Below are 11,632 nucleotides of genomic sequence, written 5' to 3'. Positions count from 1 at the left end.
GAACTGCTGGCCTTAAGGTTCGCAGCCCGATTCGTAACCACTACGCTACCAGAGCTCCTTTCAATACACCTTGTTAATTCCAAATAATAGTAGCCATGCAACTTACAACTCATCCACAAAAATGTTATACTAAATAGATGGATAAGTCATTATATATTCACAGGCTTGCTATGTGCCAGGAGCTGTTCTAGCATTTGGAACATGCCCAAAATGAATATATACAAATCCCTGGCATCGAAAAGATTACAGCTGACCAAGGCAACCACTCTTCTCCCGAACACTAAAAAGTGACTAATAAAATTAAACATGATTTTCTGAGTACTGAATACTGTAACTGGGTTATCTACAAAGAAACATCATCAAACTAAAAAGTGGTTCAAAATACTACCAAAAGCCAGTTACTGCATTTTTATGTCACCAGGACTGACTATGGAATCAGGAATCAACTCACATACTTCTCTACAGTTTCCCCAAATACTTATAAATCCAAACGGCTCAATTAATATTAACTGAATCATGATTTTTACTCATAATGCAACCAAGAAACTCAGTAGAAAATATTATCACCCACTGACATACAGAAGAGTTTCACCTTGATCCACTGGTCCCTCTAGAATAACTACCATCACCACATTATCAATCATCACCATTTCAACTGCCGACCCTGAAATCTGTCCAATGTTAAGCAGCTCAATATTCCTACCTTTAGATGTTCACCTTCCTGGTTCATCTCACTGGAAAACTCCTAATTAAACCCCAAACTTAGTTCTCTGTCATCATACAACTCAGGGTATAAACCTCTAAGAGGGTCTTCAATCACCTTTAATAGCTATGCTGACAATCAGATCTTTAGTTTGAGAAATTTAAATTATGGGAAGTGTTCATATAACTATTAGTAGACTCTCAAGTATCCTGCAAAGTGATAAGGAACAGGCCAAGAACAAGAAAAAAGGCAAATTATATATATAACAGGCAACTCACAAAAAAGCCAAGACACAAAACAAAAATGAAAAGCCTCCCCAGCAGTCAAAATAAGCAAAATAATAATATTAATAATAGTAGTAGCAGCTAACATTTATTGTGCTCTTTCTTTATGTCAGTGAAAATGCAATAAAGACTTACCTTACTAATAAATCAACCAGCTACTTAATAGACAACAGTCTACACAAAGAATGGGGTAGGGGAGCACTCCAATATAGGAGAAAGGGCAATGCAATAATGTATGGGTGAAAATACCCAATCATAAATTCAGCTCTTAATCTGGGAGTCAGTTCTTACTGTGAGACTGGAGTCTAAAGTGCATGATGAAGCAGTGACAAATTGTGAAACTGTACAGGCAGAAGGGAGGTCAGATATAACAAGTATTTAACCATCAGATTTGTTTGTTACTGTACCTTTAATTTTAGGAACTTGTGATTAAAAACAGACAGCAGTTAATAACTGAAAATCAACAACCCTTCATGCCTAATGAGACTTCTTTCAAATGGAAGCATAATTCCACAAAAAAAGTATGTTAATCAGATAGGTTTCCAAATATTCCTTTTTCTCACAACTAGCATAAAATCTAAGAGACCCATTTGTCAACTCTCTCAACCATCACCTCATTTTGTTTCCTTTCTAAAGTGGTGACAGGTTCAACATACGTAAATGATACTAAGCAAATCAAAATTCAAAAAGGAATGTTCCCTAGATCCAGAGGGCCTGGAGGAAGGTAGAATCTCCAATGAGTAGTAGCCAATCTGTCTAGGTGGGGCTGATGAAATGAAATGTGGATGGGTCTCTTGTGATACAGTAGTGAATGATTGTAATCAGGACTGATTGTGAGGGTTGGAAATGTAAAGGTAGACGTCTTATAGCAAGGAGGGGAGTGATTAACTTTCCAGTCTAGGAGCAGAGGTCCCTAGGACCATCAACGGAGAAGAGCGGAGAGCAGGACCCTACCCAGAAAAGCAGTGATGATAACGTGGAGAGATGGAGCAGCTGGGGACTTTAGATCTAGAGAGGAAGAGCGACTGTGTGCTGAAGACCTGGGGGGCTCGGGGAAGGATTGCATGGAGGGGATTGTAACCATGGCAGTGAAACGATATACAATAGAATGAATGTAAAACTAATGTTCTCCCATGTAAACTATCACATAATTCACAATAAAACATTAAAAAAAAACAAGGAATGTTCCTAATAATATAATCAGATCTGTCTATTCTTTTGAGAAAGAAAACTTTTAAATGCTTGTGATAGATGTTTAAATCAAGTGAACTAAGCTGAAATTCTCAGGTCCTAACAGGACTTCTTTGTGAGGAAAAATCTATCTCGGAGTCTACTTGAGCACTAATGTGGTTGTTCTCAGCCTATATTTTACTATTTTTAGCAGCAATTTCAAAATAGCCACCAAAAAATAAATTTTATTAGTCATATTTTTACACTATTTTTTTGGAGTCCTGGTGAGGTATGGTAGGATAAGCACTGGACCACAAGGTCGGTTTAAACTGCAAGGTTGGCAGTTCAAACTCACCAGTCGCTCCTTCGAAGCCCTACATAGGGTCGCTATGAGTCAAACCGACTCGAAAGCACTTACCAACATTAATTTTTTATAACTATGAGGGTTATTCTATCTTTAGGGTCGCTATGAGTCAAAATCCACATGAAGATTAACAGGTTTGTTTTGTTTTCTGGAAACTGAATAGCACTTAACAACACCACCACTCACTCAAAATATAACATTGAATTTTTTTTTTACATGGAGATATATTTAAATTTTTCCTTTCATATATAAAGTACAACTGCACTGAGTCTCCCACCAACAGGGTGTTTAAACATTTTTCAAACTAGCATATAATTATTTTCAATTAAGCATTCTTCAGCCACTCAAAGAGTCATCTTATTTACATAAATGCTAGTTAAGCACCATAAAAACTCTAAAATATATAATTAGAATGTCACAGATAACTTAATCCATTCTGTCAAAACAAAGATTATTTTGTTTCACTTCCTTGCAAAGCAATCTTATTTACTTTAATTCCTCTAACAGAAAAAAAAAAAAAAAATTAGTAGGATAGACTTACAATGTACTTCCCCAATCAAACTTTAAAGTGATTCCGGTTAACCACAAATTTGACTCAAGTAGTTAAGTGTTTTTCTGAATGTATTTTACTGAAACATGTCTGACAACATATAATAATGCCATATAGTAATTGTGCTAGTGTTCTACAGAATTACAAATTACTTCCCTGATTATTCTTTTTAGTAGTTAACATACAAAAAGATGAATTTTGTCCCTATAAATCACATAAACTAGATGCAGCATAGTGGTTATAAGTGAGCTGCTAACCTCAAAGTCAGCAGTTTGAAACTACCAGTCATTCCCCAGGAAATAGATGAGGCTTTCTGTTCCTGTAAAGATTTACAGCCCCAGAAAACCTATACAGGGTCGCTATGACTTGGAACCGATTCCACGGCATATAAACAGCACCACTACCATTATTAATCTAAAGTAACAATTTTATAAATGACTCTTTTATTTGGGATTATAACATAACCGATAAAAAAGCTTTAGGTTAAATAACATTTACTAAGCTGACATATATAAACATACACACACACACACATATATATATATATATGCGCACATACATGGAATCGTGGTGTGGCACTGTAGGATAAGTGCAAGACTGCAAGGTCAGTTTGAACCACAAGGTCGGTGGTTCAAACTCACCATTCGCTCCTCAGAAACCCTATAAAGGATTGCTATGAGTTGGAACCAACTTGATGGCACTTAATAACATAATAACAACAGCAATGTACATACATACCCACACAAATATATATAATCTAGCTGTATCATATATTTTCTTGTAATATTTGCAAAAATAAGTACAAAAAAATTTTTGTTCTTTTTAAAACTAAAAGTGTGTAATTTTCTTCAATTGTTTACAAGTCACAGAAAATTTAAGATGAAGAAATAACCATGAATATTACTAATTTAAGTAAGATTTCAAATGCAATTTCTTGAACTCACAGTCATAAGCACTACATACATACTGATGCCAACAAAGGGAGTTTCTCGATGATTTCCTAAAATTTATCCTAATAAATACAATAAACTATCATGTGGCTTCTAAATTTGTCACAAATAAAAAGATAACGTAGTAGACTTTCATATTTCATACACAATCCTCTGTAAAAACTTTTCTTTTTCACACTAATATTTCCTTTGTAACAAAAACTACTCACTCATATTCTAAACTTGAGTCTTTAGAAATGAGATTAACCAAATAATTTGTAAATACTTACTGTTTTATTTCGTAACCTAATTATGTCTGAGACAGAGCCAGCTCCACAGTACTCCATGACAATCCAGAGGTCTGTGTTTTTAAAGTAACTGCCATAGTACTTCACAACATATGGGCTAAAAAAATAAAAATAAAAAACACAAACACAATTAAATGTAGTTAATCCCTAAATAACTTTTTCTTAACCTCAATACAAAGTGTTTACTGCATTTCATAATGTTCTAATAAGTAAACTTAGTAAGTAAACATCTGTTGGAGGTCAAACTGTGTTTATCTAAGGCTCACCAAATATATATGATTAGGCTTTAATCCATGGATGAAATTTAACAGGATTACAAACTAAAGAAGGTCCATTTGTTCTGAGTGACTCCCAAATCTAACATAAAGGAAAAATGAAAATATATATTTCTTAACAAAAGCATTTTCAATATAACTCTTCTAGGGGAGTTTACAGTGAAATATTAACTGTCAACTTTAAAATATGTTATTTCAATGAGATCTGATTCTTTCACTTTCTCTTCCTTTTGGCCTGTGTAAATTATGCATAACAATAAGTTGTTTTGTTCTAACTTCAAATAATTAAAATTACTAAATATGTATGTTATTTTTAAACCAAAGTACTATGTTCTCAAAAGCAAAATAAACTATAAATATAACCTAAGTTTTTTTCTAGGAAGACTTATAAAGAGGCAAATGACTACGATTATTGATACTTATTAAGGGCCTGCTACATAGGAACTCCTGGTGTGGTGCAGCAGGATCAACACCGGACTGTGCACTACATGGTAAGTGGTTCAAATCCACCAACTGCTCCTTGGAAATCTTGTACAGGGTTGCTGTGAATCGGAACTGATTTGGCAACACTTAACAACAACACATGCACTGATGTATAAAACACCCTGCCCAACTCAGAGAGGCAAAGTATCCATATTCACATAAAAAATAAAGATATAAACCACTAGTTAACAGAAACTAAGCAGTACACAGCTTACACAGTTCAAAGGGAGAAATGACCATAGTGGAGCCATCACAGAGAGCATCATGGAAGAGATGGAATTTGGACTGAGCTAAGAAAAAAAGGTTAAAAATTCAAAATGTATGTAGAGAAGAGAAATGAAAACATTCCAAAAAAGAGAAAGACCAAGAGCAAAGACACAAAAATCCAAAGGGAAAAACCAAGTATGGCATGTCTAAGGGACAACTGTTCAAAACTACTTTGTGACATATCAACATAAGATAAATAAGACATAGAATGAAAGACCAAAAAAAAAAAGGAACGTACTATAAAAGATCATACTATCAAGCTCATCAGAAGAAGAAGCTAAAAGAAAAAGAAAACTGTCAGGGAACGCTTCTCTCAGTAGAGCCTTTACAATTTGAGTTGATTCTTGAAATAAGGGGTCATTTTGACTTATGGGGTGAACTGAAAGGCTATTCAACCCTACTCTATCTCTACTGCTCCTTCCTCATTGCTTCTTGCACTGACTTACTTCCCAAATGTTCTCCCTGACATAGTGTTCTCCTCCATGCGAATCTCTGCCCCACACAGCTGACAAGATTACCTTCCTTTAAAACAATAACTTGGTCATATTGTTCTCCTGATTGAAAAATTCCATGTCCCTTCTGAAGGAAAAAGTCTTAACTGCTTCCTACCACAAAAATGACCTTTCACAGTCCCACTCTCCACCCATAGCTCTCATTTCCCTCACCCCATCTCATACACTGAATTTCTACACCATTTAACTTTGCTAGGTGTTGAGAATGTGCACAGTAAAAATACATATCAAAACTCATTTCTGTCAAGTAGATTCCAACTCACGGCAACCCACTGCAAATGTTGTTGTTAAGTGCCATCAAGCTGGCGCAGCCTCACAGCAATCCTGTAGAGGATTCTGGGGCACGATTCCTGGGTTTGAAATGGACTGCTTGAGGTTAGCAGTCCAGTTGTTATGCTATAGCATCATAGTGAACCATTAAGAAAATACTTGTTACAAGCAAATAAAACTAATCTACAGTCAGAACTTTCACTTAGAGAAAACATAAAAACGCTTTCATTGTATACAAGGCTTTGGGATATATGTACCTGTATAAGAATCTTTATAGGCAGCAGTATTCTTACACCTGTGAAAAGTACCTATTACCAGGCTCCACATCTTAGAAGTTCTTATTCACTATTTAAAGCTCTACAGGTAACTACTACAGACCCAGAGTTTAGCTTCACTCCAAAACAAAGATTGCAGATCCTCTAGGGGACAAAAATAAAAACTTTAAATATTAAATTGCTCAATCAAATTTTTGACGGTATTAAGTAACAGTGTGATAAAAATTATGTTGACCGAAAAGTAAGTATAAAATGGATATTTCACTTTGTCATGTGTCACTGGGACCCAAAAGTAAAGGTTAGATTCCTAGTTTGCTGCGGTTCTGTAGATAAACACAGGAACGTTAGCCACAGTTTGGCTGTTCAAACCGACCAGCCGCTCCTAGGAAATCTTATACCAGATCATTATGAGTTGGAACCGAGTAGACAGCACTTAACAACATACTTTTCAGCTACCTGAAAATGTACTCACTGTCTCTGGAAAAGGTAAAATTCTCTTTTAAAAAAACAAAAATTTGGTAAACTGGAGGGTCAATGAAAAAGAGGAAGACCCCAAGCAAGATGGATTGACACAGTGTCAGCAGCAATGGGCTTGCTGCAGGACTGGGCAGTGTTTTGTGTTTTGTGCATAGGATCCTTATGAGTCGGAATCGACTCAACAGCACCTAGTAATAACAAAAAAAACCATCTAACTGAAGAGGCATAGCAACACTTATGACGTTGGCCCAGGACCAGGCAGTGTTTCATTTTGTTGGGCATAGGGTTGCTATGAGTCAGTACCGACTCAATGGTACCTAACAACAACTGAAGAGGATTTAATATATAGGTTGCATAAGGAATTGCTACAACTGAACAACAAAAAAGTTGAACACACTGTTAGCTGTGGATTTTTCACTACTGACCTTTATGATGTTGAAAATTTTCTGTTCCTAGTTAGTTGTGTGTTTTTATCATGAGACAGTGTTAAGATTTTGTCAAATGCTTTTTCTGCATCAACTGAGATAACTATGTTTTTGTTCCTCTTGTTCTATTCATGTGGTCTACTACACTGTTTTTATGCTGGACCATCCTTGCATCTCTGGGATTCCCTACACTCTTTCTCCCATTATAATAGTGTTTCTTTAGTATAGGAAGTACCCAGGTTACAAACCTCCAATTTATGGACAACTCCTGGCAGTAGTGGTGGAGGGCTATGGAGTGGATTCCAACTCACAGTGACCCTGTATAGGATTTTCAAGGCTATAAATCTTTATAGAAGCAGAAAAATCACATCTCTCTCCTACACAGTGCCTGGCAGATTCAAACTGCTCATCTTGGTATTATTAGCAGCCCAACAGGCAACCACTACCAGGGCTCCTAGACAACTCCTAGTTGCCCTTTTTGTTGTTGTCCTAAAGTGCCATCGAGGTGGTTAAAACTCATAGCAATACTGTATAGGGTTTTCCGAGGAGTAGCTGGTGGGTTTGAACTTTCGATCTTCTTGTTTGCAATCCATTGCCGTTACTACAGAGCCACACCAGATGTTGCCCATTAATATTATGAAATTTGCCCTCACTGTGAAACAATGGAATCAAGCCCTACTCAAGACAATCATCACCTTCACAGGCTGCACCTGCAGCTTTTAAATCATTAAAAAGGTTACAAGCCTTTTCCTGCAAAAGGAAAATAAAAAATCCATTAGCATCAAGTCAATTCCAACTCATAGCGATGCTACAGAGCAGAATTGTTCCTTAGGGTTTCTGAGGTTGTAAATACTTAGAGGAGCAGACAGCCTCATCTATCTCCCACAGAGCAGCTGATGGCTTCAAACCACTGCCCTTGCAATTAGAACGAAATAAGAACCACTGCATCTGTTGCAATTTACCTACAAATTCAACTTAAAGACTTACTTAGGAACTGATCTCATTTGTAACCAGTGACTGCCCATAGCATAACCCAAAATAGTATAAAAATAAAAGTGAAATGAGGACTTCCGGTTTGGCGGCAGCAGAACAGAATCAGGTAGGCCTGGCTCCGTGGAGGAGGGGCTGAAAACTTCACCCAGAGACTCTGCTCTCAGGGAACAGCACTAGAGCTCTGGATCTAGCATAAGGGTCAGGGCGTCAGTTGCCCGCAACCACCAGTGGACAACTCAGGGTACAAAGGGAAATATTGCAATTTAGAAATAGGTCAAGACACAGGACTCCCTCTACAGCCATCCCTCCTGGGTGGAGGTCAGAGGGCGGGGCTACAGCCAGATCAACACAGGGAACAGGCACTAAAAGTGGCACAGTGACATTTGCAAAAGGAGGTGTGGGGGAATTCTACACATTTTTTCCCTCCTCTTCCCTGTGCCTTCTTTGCCCAGCCCAGACGCCTTCAGTTGGTTGGGTATGCACCCCAAAAAAAGTCTAGCATTGAGACCACAGCTTTCCTATGGCACAGAGAGAATGAGCCCCATCAGTCCAAGGGCAAATACTTTGGCTGCTGCTTTTGATTTCTGCCTATGGGTCCCAGTCCTAAAGTTAACTTGTACGGGACCTTTTACTCCTGCCTATCCAGAAAAATAGTTGCTCTGGTAGCACAGTGGTTACGAGTTGGGCTGCCAACCTCAAGGTCAGCAGTTCAAAACTACCAGCAATTCCGCGGGATAACGATGAGGCACTCTGCTCCCGTAAATATTTACAGCCTTGGAAACCCTGTGCAGGGCCACTATGAATCGGAACCAACTCCACAGTACTTAACAACAACACCACCATCCAGCAAAATATGAGTTAGAACCAACTCCACGGTACTCAACAGCAACAACATTCAACAAGAAAAAAGGCAGGTTTGGCCTGACAGACAATCCATATGAACAATCTGTAAAACCCAAACATAAAAAGACACAACTATTTCAAGTATTATGCTTTGTACACACAGATACCTAACTGACCTTCAGAGACAAGAACAGTAAACATTCTTTAGCCTATTAAATTTCTTAATATCTATCTGCTTCGCACCTCTACAGTGGTGACTAGAGGAGGGGCCTGAACAAGTGGACACCCCCACAAACTACTGGAGGCTTCTATGGTGCACAAACACTGCCGCTATAGCATGGTGACTGACCACTTGGTCACAGTTTTACTTTTCTTTCAGAAAAAGTGCTGGTTTTTGTCTCTGCTTTTATATTGTTTCTGCTTTTGGGCCCTTTGATCACATATTTTTTCTGGAGGTGAGAGCTTTTTCTCCCTATGTTACCCAAAGGAGTCAGCAATCGTGGCCATATAGCCAAACTACAAGCATACCCCCAAAATATCCCACCATTGAGACATGAGCCAATTACAGTTGCTAAGCATCACATGCAAAAAGGGAAGCCTATATCCTGATAATATCCACCAGGAGACGTCCAGTAAGCTAAACAACACAGCAACAAACATTGATTTAAAGATTAAAAACCCACACAACTACTGGAAATGATGAACAAAGAAACAACTAAAGATATCAAAACATGTCCAAAACCAGAAAAGAGTACTCAGACAAATGAGCTGCAGACAGACAAAGACTTTGTAGACAGGAAGAGCAGGTTTTGGATTTGCCTGAGAAGGAATTCAGAAGAATGATATAGAAACAAATTCAAATGCTCTGAAAAGGGGTGGAGGAAAACAAGGAAGAAGTAAGGAAAGTACTACGAGAGCAATCAAACAAGATCGATAAAGCATTGGAAACAATTCAAAAGCTGCAAAAAGAGGTCCAGATGATTAATAATAAAATATGAGAAATGGACAATACATTGAAAGGGAAAAGGAGCAGAATTGAAGAGATGGAAGTCAGAATCAGTAAGCTGGAAAACAAATCTCTCAATACTGATAAGATAGACGGACAAGTAGAAAAAAGGATAAAAATATCTAAAGAGAGTCTAAGATTCATGATGGATAACATGAAGAGGGGCAACTTATGAAATATTGGCATTCTGGAACAGGAAGAATCAGAAAAAACTACAAAGGAGATTGTGGAAGAGATTCTGGAAGAAAATTTCCTAACATCTTGAAACATGAGAAAATAAACATTCAAGAAGCCTAACTTACCTCAGGAAAGATAGACTCCAAAAGAAAATCACCAAGACATATAATAATCGAGCTCTCCAAAATCAAAGAAAAGCACAGAATCCAAAAGCAGCCAGGGAAAACAGAAATCTTACTTACAAAGGCAAGCAAATCAGATTAAGCTCTGACTATTCACCAGAAACCATGCAGGCAAGAAGGCAATTAGGAGACATATATAAAATCCTAAAAGAAAAAAACTACCAACCAAGAATTGTCTAGCCAGCAAAACTGTCAATCAAATACAGTGGTGCAATCAAAACATTCCAGGATAAACAGAAGCTAAGAGATTTTGTCAAAGCCAAACCAGCACTTCAAAACATTTTAAAGGAAGTTCCTTGGAATGAAAACCAACAAGAACAGACAACAACCAGAGACTGACAGGGGTGGCAACACCACCTGAAACTCAGACGATTAATAGCAGAATCCAGTTCAGAACAAAATTACACTAATGAATTCAAAGGAACTGGGAAGTCAACAGAAGATCAAAATAATAACAATGTCACAGAAGGGGAAAATGTAGGAACAGATATCCAGGTGGTGAGGAGGTCAGGTAGATTGCAGGATACAGTGTTGTTGTTGTTAGGTACCATCGAATCAGTACTGACCCATAGTGACATTATGCACAGCAGAATGAAACACTGCCAGATCCTGGGCCAGCCTCACGATTGTTGCCACGCTTGACAAGTCTATCGATGCTGTCATTTGGCCAATCCATCTCATTGGGGGTCTTCCTCTGTTCCTCTCACTCTCCACCTTACCAAACATGATATCCTTCTCCAGCTACTGATCCCTCCTGACAATATGTCCAAAGTATGAAAGACAAAGTTTGGTCATATTGGCCTCTAAGGAGCATTCTGTCTGCACTTCTTCCAAAACGGACCTATTGGTTCTTTTGGCAGTCCATGGCACTTTCAGTATTCTCCTCCAACACCACTAACTCAAAGGCATTAATTATTCTATGGTCTTCCTTATTATCCAGCTTTCGCATGCATATGAGGTTATTCAAAATACCATGGCTTGGGTAGGCGCACCTTAGTTCTCAAGCTGACATCTTTGCTCTTCAACACTTTAAAAAGGGCTTGTGCAGCAGATTTGCCTAATGCAATACCGTCATTTGATTTTTTGACTGCTGCTTCCGTTGAGTGTTGATAATTGATCCAGGAAGAATGAAGTCCTTG

The 11,632-nt window shown here is 37.8% G+C and overlaps 1 protein-coding gene across 1 annotated transcript in view; it reads right to left on the bottom strand.

Moving 5' to 3' along the window:
* STK3 (serine/threonine kinase 3) overlaps positions 1–11,632 on the bottom strand; it is a 370,424-nt gene that overhangs the window by 325,115 nt on the left and 33,677 nt on the right. Inside the window, exon 4 of the mRNA XM_006859252.1 lies at positions 4,291–4,405. Within this exon, the coding sequence (XP_006859314.1) occupies positions 4,291–4,405 (115 nt within the window). The remainder of the gene's footprint in view (positions 1–4,290; positions 4,406–11,632) is intronic.

This window comes from Chrysochloris asiatica, unplaced genomic scaffold (genome assembly GCF_000296735.1).
Source record: "Chrysochloris asiatica unplaced genomic scaffold, ChrAsi1.0 scaffold00031, whole genome shotgun sequence".
Lineage (NCBI taxonomy): Eukaryota > Metazoa > Chordata > Mammalia > Afrosoricida > Chrysochloridae > Chrysochloris > Chrysochloris asiatica.
This window is presented reverse-complemented; position numbering and strand designations above follow the sequence as displayed.